Source organism: Seriola aureovittata, chromosome 5 (assembly GCF_021018895.1).
Source record: "Seriola aureovittata isolate HTS-2021-v1 ecotype China chromosome 5, ASM2101889v1, whole genome shotgun sequence".
NCBI lineage: Eukaryota > Metazoa > Chordata > Actinopteri > Carangiformes > Carangidae > Seriola > Seriola aureovittata.
In genome coordinates this window covers 24,176,139-24,189,022 of record NC_079368.1, presented here as the reverse complement: position 1 = coordinate 24,189,022, position 12,884 = coordinate 24,176,139, and the positions used below count along the sequence as shown (strand labels likewise).

Here is a 12,884-nt window from a genome sequence, read left to right as displayed (position 1 = left end):
ATGTGGCGCCAAATCTGCACGTCACATCAAACCAATCGCTGGGGGGGAAGTAACATACGTCACACGTTCGAGGCGACGCCATCACGTTGAATAAAACAAAGCAGCTACAAAAATAAAAAGAAACATACTTCTATTGATTTGATTGGCGGTTGGCAACCAGCTTTCAGGTGTATTACTGCCACCTACCGGACTGGAGTGTGAAACATTTTATTGACAGGAAAATAAATAAATAACTAAATACAGGCAACCACACAGTAGTTTACACCGATTCCTGTCAAATTATGTTGATTGAAAAATTGTAATTCATTAATTATTTGCCTCCACAATGTTTGTTTTTACAATGATCTCACAAACAGTACAAAGAATAATGAATTAACTTTAATATAATTTTAATTTACTTAACTACTTTACTGTACTGTGATGTGATCAGGGCCACACTGAAGACATGCCTTAGGTATTGTTTCTTGGAATTAGAGAGTTTTGACCATGGAGGGCAGTTATATTCTATAATCTATAATTATACTATAATTATACAGAATTTACACAGAACTTACACATTTCCTAAATCCAATTCTCATATTTTTTAGACTGAATATCTTTAAATTCTGCAGCTTTTAGATAAAAAATCAAATAAAATGCAAAAATATAAGAATAATAATCAGTAAATCAATAATAAAGTCTTTGGTGGCTATATTCACAAACATCAGGATCAGGTTCTTCAGTATTGTTCGATTAAGAGAAGGGCTGCACAAGGAGAGGGAACGTAAGAATGATTGTTTTGATCTAGGTTTGACATTCCCTCTTGTTAAAATGCAAACTAGGAAAGGGCTTCCCAGTATCAAACAATTGCAGCTTTAAAATAAATTTAAAATAAATGTTGCTTTCATTGCTGCAACCCAAGCTGCTTCATAATCTGAATAATTATAGTTTACAATTTACACATTTTTTGTTTTGTGTATCATGTTATTATTTGCTCACTTTTCAATATATCTTTTACTATAAATTTCAGATTGTCTAAACTGGTACCTGTAATCATCACACATACTGAAAACTAGGATTGCTGACTCAAAAGAAAATAAGCAAAGGACGGCGGGTAATGCAAGATTATTTAGAAACATTATTTAGTGCCACCAAAAGATCCATTAAAAGCATCACAACATGTACAATCAGGATACTGTATCAGCATGAGCGGCTGCTGTATGGTCCTACAAGCCAAGGCAAATTATCATGGGCATAACATAAATAACACAAACAGGCAAGTTTTCGTATAATCCCTCGTCATGACAGCAGATCTGAAGGAGACTGGACATGATCAACAACCTGATACAGTATACATGTAATGGTAATAACATAAATTAATAGACATGGATGGAAATGTGGGGATTTGGAAGGAAGTAATGAGGAAATTATATTGCTATGCAGCTGTGAAACATGCAGGATCTTAGAAAAATGCAGCAGAGTATAATGAACTTTTTTTTTTTTGTCTGAAACATCCCCCAGAAACCCACGTGCCCACAACAAATATGGTTCCTATTTTCATGAAATAACATTATCATTCAAGGTAAACGAACAAATATTCAAAATTCAAGTAAACTCCTACATGCCCCAAAATTAAATACACCTAGACCTGTACATTATCTCATAAATACCTGCAAGAATGACAAAGTAAATGAAGATATTATTTGTCTCAAAGATCTGTAAAAAGTGAAGTTCTCCTCCTTCTGTCTAGTACCTCAGTTGTAAATGTTACACTTTCCAGACAGAAATCTTTACATTAACAATTAAAGTTATGGAAAGTAATTAAACAAGGTTTTTCTGAGGTAAAGGAAGGCAGCATGCCACATTTAAACACCATGTAGTATCTTCACAAATGATTCCTATATTCTACTCTACAAAACAATAAAAATGTAAAGATTCAAAACAAAGTTAACATAACAGAGAGCATACTCCGTTACATGCAGTATATACTCCATTCATTAACAGAGAGCCATAAAGCGATGTAGTAAACAAAAGGCACAAATTCATCTGTTTTTTTCTGCCATGTTTGGTCTGAAACCGCTGTGATCCAGCCATTTTAAGCTCAATTCACGGTGACGAGCAAAAAGTGCTTTGACCCTGCAAAAAACTTTTGCAAGCAAAATCTTTTCCTTACAATTACATATAATTAAAGGACAAATTACACATAATTAACAGATAAAACAGAAAGATCACAAATAAGTCAAAACGAAAATATAACAGACCCGCAGACTGTATCGTTCACCCTCTTCAATGAAAGTTGATGAAAACTACCAGAGAAGAATAACAAAACCACCAGAACGTCACATGCCATTAAAACTATTAACAGGATAGAAAACCTGACCAGCAGGAGCACTGGGAGTCTAGCACCATCACCTGGAGAGGTTACAATCCGATCCCACTCAAGTTCATCGGAAAGAATTGGTTCCACTCTTGATACCAAAAACCAACCCCCGTACACTTCATCTCTCCACTTATGGTGAACTTTCCCACTTCAGCCAGGTTGGCAGAGGAGCCAGGAGAGTGTGCAGTAACAAAAACCAGACCTACAGTAAGCCTGAGACCACTGATGTAGGAAAACATTTCAACATCTCATAGTTGTTTTACAGTCATATCAACTTGTAATGATATTAGATGTGCTGTCCAGTTAGAGCAGAGATGTGACCATACACTGTCTTTGTGATAAAGAATTAAAATACAGCAGGCACAGCAAAAACTGCGGGAAGAGTTGAGTGGAACTGCTACATCGGGTTTATCGATCAAAAAAAAAAAAAAAAAATCTGTGAATGGAAACATTCAAAATATATTATAGGAAGACAGAGAGATTTAAAGCACTAGACAGAGGCAGCAGAGCAAAACTGCAGAGACCAAAGATGCAGTGCTGACAAAGTTAAACTTGATTAACCTGCCTTTAAACGCAACTGAGGTGGTTACTTTCAGATAGGGGTGGGCGATGTTACAGTATGCGCTGTGATAAATACAAATTTTTGTCACTTTGAGGGATAAATTTGTTATCTTTGTCTTTTTTATTGTCTAATTGTTAATAATTTCTCTTATCAGTTTTCAAAAAATGTATTTACCACAAAATATATCATGATATACAATCGCATTTACCATGACAAAGCCATTTTATCCATGTCACCCACCCCTTTTAGATATGAACAGCCCACATCATCTCTTACTTCCCTGTTTCCTCCTGAAAAATCAAGCCTTATAAAGGTGAGGAAAATCTGAGCTCAAAGATCCACTTATTTTAGTGCTTTTAATCACATCTCACTGTCTTCTTCAGCAAATGCAGCTGGCTCGTTTGTTGTAACGTGACAATAAATGTGAACTTTCAGTCAAGTCATAACAGGTGGTCAGTCTCCTTTTATACAGGCTTAAAAGGTGGTCTTGTGACTGGGCGGTCACTGGTTCAATCCCTGAACCAGCAGGATAAATCTGCGTGAAAAGTGTAAGAGTGGTGCTTGCCCCTCCCTCATTACTGCCACCAAAGTGCCCTAGAGCAAGGTCTTTAAACCCCAACTGGACAAATGGGCCAACAGGTCAGACTATGATGTACTGGGCATTCCTACAAAAGAAAACCTGGTTCTTAATGAGGGCAGATGAAACTGTTTTAGACTGTGGCATCAGATGGCCTCCTTAATCTTTCTCCAGCTGACTCGTGTTCAATGACTGTGACCCTTTCCCAGTCAATGCTGTGACAGCTCAGGTGTTTTTAGAGGGCTGACGTCATTTGCTACCGCTTTTTCGTTCGGGCTCTAGCTGAGCCGCTTCACGTTTGTGTCACGTGATGACGTCTGAACCAGCTCCAGGACCATACGATGCCGTTGAAGACATAGAATCATTAGTGAGTGGATCTTTGAGCTCGCACCCTCCTCACCACATATTGTCCCTAGAGGTCAAGAACGAAAACAACCATGCACAGAAATGAAAATACTGTATACAGGCATTTTCCCTTAAACCTCAACCCTGCTTGTTTAAAAAGTTGCAAGTTTACAAAACAATCACGAAATAGTGACCCTACATGAGAAACTGTGTCACAGCAGCTGAGCCAGAGCTTGATGGGCAGTGGACTACTAGTGCAGTGGTTGTGTAGTTGACCTGCTCAGCTGTTGTGAGTGTTTAAAGTCATGTGATCTATAGGCACAATACACAGGGTGTGTGTGTGTGGGGCTGGGCCACATGAAGAACAGCGTTTGTTGTGTATGTGTCTTAACTTAAGTATCCGTCATAACCAGAAGAGCTCCGGTGCTAAAACATCCACTAACTAACAACATCATTTTAGCGTGAAGAATGGTTGGTCAGTTATTTTCAGCAAATCTCAAGTGCTTCAGAAACCGTTTCGAGAGAAATCTGAGTCAGTGATGAGTTTGTAATTTCAGTTTAGAAAACAAACCGTGTGTCACCTTACAAAAAGAAATTGCCCACAATGCAGTTACAGTGATGGATGATAAACAATAAATATCGACATACTGCCCAGCCCTAATGGTGTGAAAACCAGAATTAGAATGAGTACCATGTAACCCAGTATAAATTACAACATCAAAGGGTATTTTCCAGTTACAGCTCTTCTACAGGGGTAGGATGTAGTTGGAGTTAGCCAGCTTGCGTTCTTGTGCGGCGGGAACAGTCTCTCTGTGACGCAGAGGTCTGTGGCAGTCGGGGTCCTGAAGTGGAGGGTAGTGCTGTCTGTAACACAGCCAGGCGAAGACAAGACCCAGCAGAGAACCCACTAATACATCTGCATGAAGGGCAGAGAAGATGAGAGATATAGAGTTTGATTCCACAGCTTCCCATGAATGTTTTCTCACATCCCCAATGTAAAGATTAAAATATTTTGAGTAAATATTAACCCTAAGAGATTTTAGTCTCATATATTCATGTTAAGGGCGGCAACTTCTTCAGAAAATGGATGAAATGGATCTTTGGATTCTGCTGCAGACAGTAAGCACACCGATCTTGATCTCAGGCTCTTCACAGACCATCTCTGAGTTCACAAACCCCACAACATTTAATAAACATGACCACTTATTAAAAAGATTAAAAATTAATGTACAACTAAATTCTAATACAGGAGGAGGCTGAGTCCAATTTCTGAGAGCAGACAGCAGAATAGCAGTGAGGATGCAGAGCTCAGTGGTGTTGTATGCAGACTGCAAGTGTATATATGGACCGCCTATTGTGAGAGATATATCACGGACATGCATCACTGTAGGGTGTATGGAATGTGACCATAAAATGATTTTATTGCCCGCCTGAACTACTGCGACGCTCCATAAATCTAAGAACAACCTGGACATTAAGACAGTGGAGTAAAAACACACTTGGTTCTCATGCCAGTGTGAAACGGGCTCAGGATTGTCATATTTCTTCACTCAGCATGGAAAACATTAAACTGCCAACACAACTGCAGCTTTGACGTCGACTGAAAATGATGTCGATTGGGACGGACTCATCTTTAGCAGCTGGTTGGTTAGTACGGTCCTAATTGAAAACAAATGGCAAATCAGCCCGATTATTAGACCAGGATGGCAAGACAGTCGTGCTGACACTTTAACGCAACCTCTTCTGTGTGCAAATGTGCAAATGCATATACTGCATGATGCTTTGTGCTAATCTAAGCTCTTTCTGTGAGTCTGACCTTGCCAGTGGTGTTTGTAGTCGCAGGTTCTGGAGAGGGCGATCACAGTCGCCATCAGTAAAGGGGTGAGGAAGGCACACAGCCGCCATGCTCTGCCCTGACCTGCTGCATTGAAGCAGCGCAGCTTTCCTGCAATGTACAGTGCTGTGAAACCCAAACCTGCAAAGGCAACTGAGAGCAGGAAGAACAGATCAAAGGGGTGAGCAGAGCCAGGAGGAGTTTTATACAGACACTAAGAAATCATAGAGAGAAAACAACTAAAGGAGAAGGGGCAGGGACTAGAGATGGAGAGATGCTTTTTTAGAGTAATGTGTGATGCTCTCTTGCTCATACTATAAAATAAGAGCCTGGAGGCAGAAAAACACTTATATATCTATTTTCAGATGTATAATATGGCCCCTGCCCTGCTTTTACATTTGTTTGCTTTCATTGTTGCCAGCTAATGAAAATGTACCAGCTATAGAGAGACATAATTGCACATAAGAGCCTCTCTTACAGGAAGAATGCCCGCTGGGAAAGCTCTTCCTGCCCTCCATCACGACATCAGGGTCACCGCTGCATCGCAGCTCCAGGTTCATGTGACCGTCTGGGAAACAGCGGTAGAAGAAGTCTGGTCGCGGCCTGACGGAAGAGGCAAAGGGGAACACAGAGGAAAAAAATGTAGGCTTTCATCCACTTTTACACTGGCAAACTATATGATCTACTAATGCTGTGTAAAGTGTTTACCTGCCAACAACAAGTTTGATGACGTTGGTGAAAACTCCATTCAGCACCAGAGTCAGAGTCACAGCTGGATGAAAGGGGGAAAAAGAACTGAATCATGAAAAAGATAAGTCCAATCAAAAAGCTACTTGACTTATTTTAATATGAAAGACTGTCAGTTTCTTACCCAGCGAGGCTTCTTTCAAATCTCCTCGCTCTGCCCTCTTCGTGGAGGTGAAAACCAGGATTACAATCAGCGGGGTGAAAACCGCCACACTCTGATGCAGACAAAAAATAGGAGGAGAGCATAACAACTCTAATCTATTTAAAGCAATCTTTTAAACCATTGAACTCGTAAAATGTTGTGAATCTCACAATGGACAGATAAAAATTGATGCATTGACCAAAGATGCTGTCTTTTTTATTCCATACATTTGTCTTCTTTGTCAAAACTTGGCGCCTAAATTGACCACAATGCAACTTGACCGCCAACAAATCGTTCAGAGATTCAGGTCTGTTTATGCTGCTAGAGGCCAAGAAGAGATGAGGAACAGGCTACACAGGCTCCCTTTTCTTTGTGTTGTTGTTAGAGATAAGATAAGATAGTTAAAAAACTGAACTGAGGGATTGATTCGTTCCAGTGTAACTCGCAGACATGTAGATATATTACTTACAAACATGAGAAAGGTGGGTACATGGTCTCTCTCCACACGATGGAATTTATACAACCACATCTCCTCTGCCTGGATCTCACGGTAGAAAGGAGGAAGCTGCTCCGTCACACTAAGCGTAGCAAAAACAGAGTTATGTGGGTGTTTAGTTTTTGACAGTAAAAAAAAAAAAAGAAAAACCACACCTACTGCATTTCAGATAATGGATTTATAAAGCAATGTTGCAAATGCAATCATGAATTGACAGATATAATTTAAAGGAGGACATACTTACAGGAACACCACTAACAGCGCCATCCGGATGGAGATTTCCGAAAGGAAACCACGAAGAAGCCTTCCCTTCATTTTGATTCTCAGAGTGAACTTCAGTCAACAGCAAACATCATCACTCCACCTTTTAACTGAACTGGGACTAAAGAAATATGTGAGGGTTAGTTTTAGTTTATCGTGTCATTAGTTTGACTTGAGTTAAAGTTGGTGCATGTTAAACTACTGTCTAAATGTTGAGAAGATTATTGCTCATTTGGTAAAGTGGCAATAATTATATTTACTTTAGTCCATAATTACTTAGTATAAATATCTGCCCTGTGCTCTTTATTTATTTTTAATTAAAGCCTGACTGAGAACCCAGGCTTACATATGTAGTATACAGTATATCAGCTGATAATAGCTCAGTGCAGATACATCAAAATCACTGTATATGTCAGCCGATGAGTAAGAAATTGCTCTAGGGTGATGCCAAAAACATATTTAAGGTAGTTGAGAAACAGTGATATCATTATTTCACATTTATTTTTCAGCTGTAAAGTTTCCCATTTAGTACATCAAATACATTTAAGGGATTCTTATGAAAAATGTTTGTTTATGTTTATGGAAAAGATTATCAGCCAGTACACCATTAAATAATTTTTTGACTTTCAAATATCAACATCTGCCATAAACAGCTTTGATTACAATGAATAAGATGAGGAAATCAATAAACTGGCAAAGACAATGGCACCCACACAGGTTTGTCCAGTGAGGTGAGTGACATACCTGTTTTCAGGGCTGTGTGAGAAAGTACAGACTAAACTAAAAATCTGACCTCTTCATGATACTTGTTGGGTCCCTGTTGACCCCAAACATACACGGCAGCATTATTATTTCCCAAGACACACAGAAACCCCCAAAGTGCTTTAAAGCTGAAATGATCGGTCATTTAATCAATAAGATGGTCCACAGAAAAGAAGAAAAAAAAATGAAGGGCCCCACCTCTTTTGTTGTTCAAGTTGATGAACAGTAAAAACCAACTGATATAAAGTGAAACTGGAGCTTTTAGAGGCCCCAGGGGGTCTTGGGCCCCGGGGATCCAGCTTTGACAGTCCCACATCAATGGTGGTTATTGACCCTTCTCCCTTAGTTTTCATTCGTCTCAAAGAAGACGGAAGAAACTACCCAAAACCCAACAAAAGAGGGAGATTTTCTCCTCTCTACAATACATATCTACCACTTTTAATCTGAGTATATATCAGGTGACATATTGGTAAAGATAATGTTGAGGACCTTTCAGGTTATCCTGTCCAAAACCTGACATAAAGGCCAACATGATGCACCTGTGCCCTCCACTTCCAGCTGATACACATATTTAGAAGCAGTTATTTAATGCAATAAAATATTAAACCTGTTTTTAGTACTGCCAAGATCAAATGCACCAGCCTTTAAGCCCCTGTCAGCGCACAAAATAAAACAAACTAGCTAATATCAAGCCCCTGTGCTGCATAAGGAAGATGTTAGCAGACTGAGCTAAGCTAGTTAGCAACATCTGTCAAACAAGACATCTGGCCAATTTCCGCCTTGTCAAACTGTGAATCTCTGGCTCGTTACAAACCTTAAGCAGCTCGTTTTTTTTATCTCTTTATCCTCATATTAACATGTCCCGTTAACATGAATCAGGCCTCGACATCCTCTGCTTCTAACGACGGTGGAAGTCGCACATTTGAGGACTTGAGAGAAACGGGGATGCAACGGAGGAGATGAGCACCGTGTAAAGCTAACGGTTAGCATCAGAGCTACTTCTGGTTTACGATTTTCAAAATAAAGGTACGTAGTTAATTGTAATATAATAATGTCAATTTAAGGTCCACTTATTCACTTGTGGAGATTTCAGTTGTATCCCACTGTTTTTACCAGTAGATGAAACTGAAAAAAATATTTAATATTATTATTATTATTTTTTCTAAATAACATCATATCATGCCTTAAGGTGTTTACATTTCTCTGACAATTTGTCAGTTGTACTGTGTGTTAATACTGCTGTTGTTTTCATTGTATCTTGTGAAGTGTGTTGAGACCATAGACCACAGTTTATGGTTGAGAGACTTTCATGTGAAAATTCTGATGACTGCGGCAAATTTGTTTGGTGATAAATATATAGAATAATGCTCAATATTAATCAGTTATTATTATGTATTGGCAGAATCAGTTTCATACTGTAAGCTTGTCATTTATCATTTTAACTGTACAAGTTACAGATTAAATTAGATTTTTGGTAGATCACAGGGGTTTCAAAAATCATGTGTTCTTATAGTGTAAGATGATTTAACATATTTTTTTACTCTCATTTGGTCTCTAATTAGTAAATATCCAATATATTTATACATGCCCATAGAACCATTTTTTTCATTCAATAATCACTGTAGTTACTGTTTAGTTAGTTAATTAATAACTTGACAAAGGCAGGGTATTTGGAGATATTGAATATTTGGGACCTCTGCAGTGCTTCATAAACCGGAAATGGTTGTGCAGATGATTTTATCTGGCTTGACAAGTGGATGCAAGAAGCCACGTCACGTTACAGAGAGCCATCTAGAGGTAAAAAAAAAGAAAAAAAAAGAAAGAAAAAACCTATTCAGTGGAAACAGATGAGTTCCTCTAATCCCACAAAGTATTATGGTTTTAAGTTGCTTTATTTCTGGCTTTCAGATGTGAATGTCCTGAGATTGTAAGAGACTTCACAGTATAAAATTATTTATGTACGTTTTCCTTTTACACTGGGTTGCATTTTTTATTTTGGTGAATTCCTTACTATTAACTCACAAACATACTAAATGATAATGCAGTTTTTTTTCTACTAACCTTGGAATCAATATTATTTTTATTCTATTTCAGTGATGCAGGTAATGATTATTTTCATTATAAATTACTTTTTCCGACTGATCCATTAATGGCTTTGTCTTTGAAAATGCTGGTAAATAGTGAAGGTTGCTGGCTATAATTTCCCTGAGGCTAAGATGATGTGCTCATATTGCTTGTTTTATTTGACCGACAGTCCAGATGTGACAAAGAAAAACATCATATCATCACATTTGAGAAGCTTTGACCAGAAAGTGTTTGGAATTTCTGCTTGAAAAATGTAATAATCTTCATGATTTTTCTTCTATCAGTTTTACACAGCTGTCATCTTCTTGGTAAATGTACGGTAAAAATCTGGCTATTATAAACACTTAAACGAGAATGTTAATCTGTATCTGGAAAAAAAAAAAAAAAAAAAAAAATCACATTCAGTGAGCGGGTTTCACTGAGACAGAGTACAGCTTTATTAAAGTCAAACTTCAGGCATGACTGAACTCTTCAAACTCAACTTTAGAATGAAAAAGGACAGAATCAATATTCTCAAATAAAAAGACAGTCATGTACAAAAAGAGTGTCGTCTCAACAGTCACACACATTTAGAAGCAGAATTGTACAAGCAAAAAGAGCACGCCACAGTAACATGATTCTATGCAAGTTCAATGCAAACTATTTACAAGTTCTTCAACAATATGCAGTATGCAATAACACAGGCTGAACAGTAATCAACATGGTATTTTGTGTTCATCCACGTTTTACTTGAAGCAACACCACGAGAGATAGATATGACCCCAGTTAGAGTTACTGTAAGCAATTTTACTACAAGTAAAAAGATGATGAGTGCTTATGAGGGTGAATTTATTTATTTATTCCAACACTATTTCTCCTCTGACAGCATGTCAGTTAAAAACTTAATGACAGTCGGCAACATTGCACAAAAACCAAAAGACGTCACGGTGAACAGAAACATACCCTTTGACATAAGGAAGTGAGGGGGTGTTGGGGGGGGTCAGTGGGTGGTGGTGGCAGGGTGGGTGGGGGTCCATCCTAAATTAAATTTTATAAAAAAAAATTATGAGCAAATTCCTGCACACTTAGAAAAATCAGATGTATGAAAGGGTCACTTAAATGAGGACAAACATGCTGTCTTCTCAAAATAAAGACATGGGCACTATACGGAGAGTAAACCAACAAAACACATACATCATAGTATTTTAAGTGAATGAAACGATGCGTGCGGGAACACTTAAAGTAGGCGTACGTAATACTGCTGTTGTATCAGCTGAGAAGGGGCAGAAGAGGACAAACTGGCACAAAGTAATTCATGATCATGCGATCTGCAGTTGCAAAAAAAAATAAAAAATAAAATGAAGGCTATTCGGTTTTACAGAATCTCTGTGCAATATTAAAAAAAAAAAAGATAAAAGGAACATCGATAAAAACAAACAGCATTAGAATTAGGCATTTAAAGAATCTCCAGCTGATCACAGAAGTGGATTCGACCAGTGTCTAATGTTGGAAGCATGCATTTCAGCTGAACAACAGTCACCCTGAAAAGACAAAGAAGGAAGGAAAGGAAAAGAAAAAAGGCTTTAAGACCAGTTTTGTCATCACAACTCAGACATTTTTTCTGAAGCCACAAACACAAGAGTCGAGGATGCCTGCAGTCTGATAATCACACGAGTCTTATGTAAAAAAAAAAAGCATCAATAAATAAAAATAAAAAAAATCATAAAATTCAAGTTTAGACACGCAGACCTTTGAGTATTCAAATAAAAAGTGTCTTAATTATGCACCTACCTGATAAAGAATAATGAATGGATAATAATAAAAAGAGTTTGGCAAGATTTAGGAGCAAAGCTGCACAAAGAAATCAGCAAGCTTAGTCTTTTGTCAGGAATCAATAAAAAAAGGTCTGGGAAAAGGATTCATAAAAAGGGTCAAAGATTATAGAAAGAAAAGAGAAGAGGAGCTGCAGAAAAGCCAGAAAATTTAATGTGTAATTTACAGACATTTAATGGCATTAAGAACACAGAGTCTCAGGGTCCAAGCCTTTTTCTGCCTTCTTTATCCAATAAACTGCCTGTATTTGTGCATATTTGTTTTGTGTACTGACGATTCTCTCCACTCAGAAATTTGCTAATTATTACTTTCCTTCAGCGTTTGACCTTCACTGTGCTGAATGATGTATGTGCAGAGTCTAGATGGATGGTTTTAAACAAATCTGCTGAAGGTTGACTTTAAAATGTGAAAGTACGAGATGATTTTGGGACGTCACTAACTGTTTGGAGGTCAAATATGTGTTTTACACAAATGTTAATCCGCACACTTAAAAACCTCCAGTGCACGTACGCTGAAAAATTGACTTTTCAGTGAAGTAAAATCTTACGCCTATCTTTTGAAGTGAAGAATATTTGCATATTAATAATTTCTGGATTGTTCTATGAGAGCGAAGGAGTGGCTGTAATTTTAACAGGGTAATTGAACTTATATCAAACACACATTATTCCAATCGGAGTATTTGCATATGTCTTAAAACATGTCTGGAATTTTCTTACTTTTCTGCATTCAATGGCTTCCCTTCCTCTTTGTCTTTCTTTAGGCTTTTGGCCTCATGATTTATAGTCAGTTTATTAGGTACACCTAGCTAAAACTAATATGGTCTGATACAACAGTCCTGCAATAAATCCTCCCTTCATGAAGGTCACAATGTTCAGTTTTCATTGAACATGTTTTAGAGAAGT

At 37.8% G+C, this 12,884-nt stretch overlaps 1 protein-coding gene across 1 annotated transcript; it reads right to left on the bottom strand.

Annotated features, from left to right (window-relative positions):
* Positions 1-1,104: 1,104 nt before the first annotated feature.
* On the bottom strand, positions 1,105-9,053 carry plpp5 (phospholipid phosphatase 5). Its single transcript, XM_056377068.1, has 8 exons — positions 8,900-9,053; positions 7,307-7,444; positions 7,036-7,144; positions 6,549-6,639; positions 6,386-6,449; positions 6,156-6,280; positions 5,660-5,830; positions 1,105-4,759 (listed from the first exon to the last, which is right to left on the bottom strand). The coding sequence occupies exons 2-8, from the start codon at positions 7,375-7,377 to the stop codon at positions 4,590-4,592; spliced, it is 801 nt and encodes a 266-aa protein (XP_056233043.1). The 5' UTR covers positions 7,378-7,444; positions 8,900-9,053; the 3' UTR covers positions 1,105-4,589.
* Positions 9,054-12,884: the final 3,831 nt, after the last annotated feature.

Bases quoted from the DNA above. Each gene is read 5' to 3' on its own strand.
- plpp5 (XM_056377068.1), bottom strand. From the start codon at position 7,377: ATGAAGGGAAGGCTTCTTCGTGGTTTCCTTTCGGAAATCTCCATCCGG. The intron at 7,145-7,306 runs GTAAGTATGTCC...TGCTACGCTTAG, and splicing joins GCGCTGTTAGTGGTGTTCCT to TGTGACGGAGCAGCTTCCTC. The intron at 5,831-6,155 runs GTAAGAGAGGCT...TCCTGCTCTCAG, and splicing joins TCCCAGCGGGCATTCTTCCT to TTGCCTTTGCAGGTTTGGGT.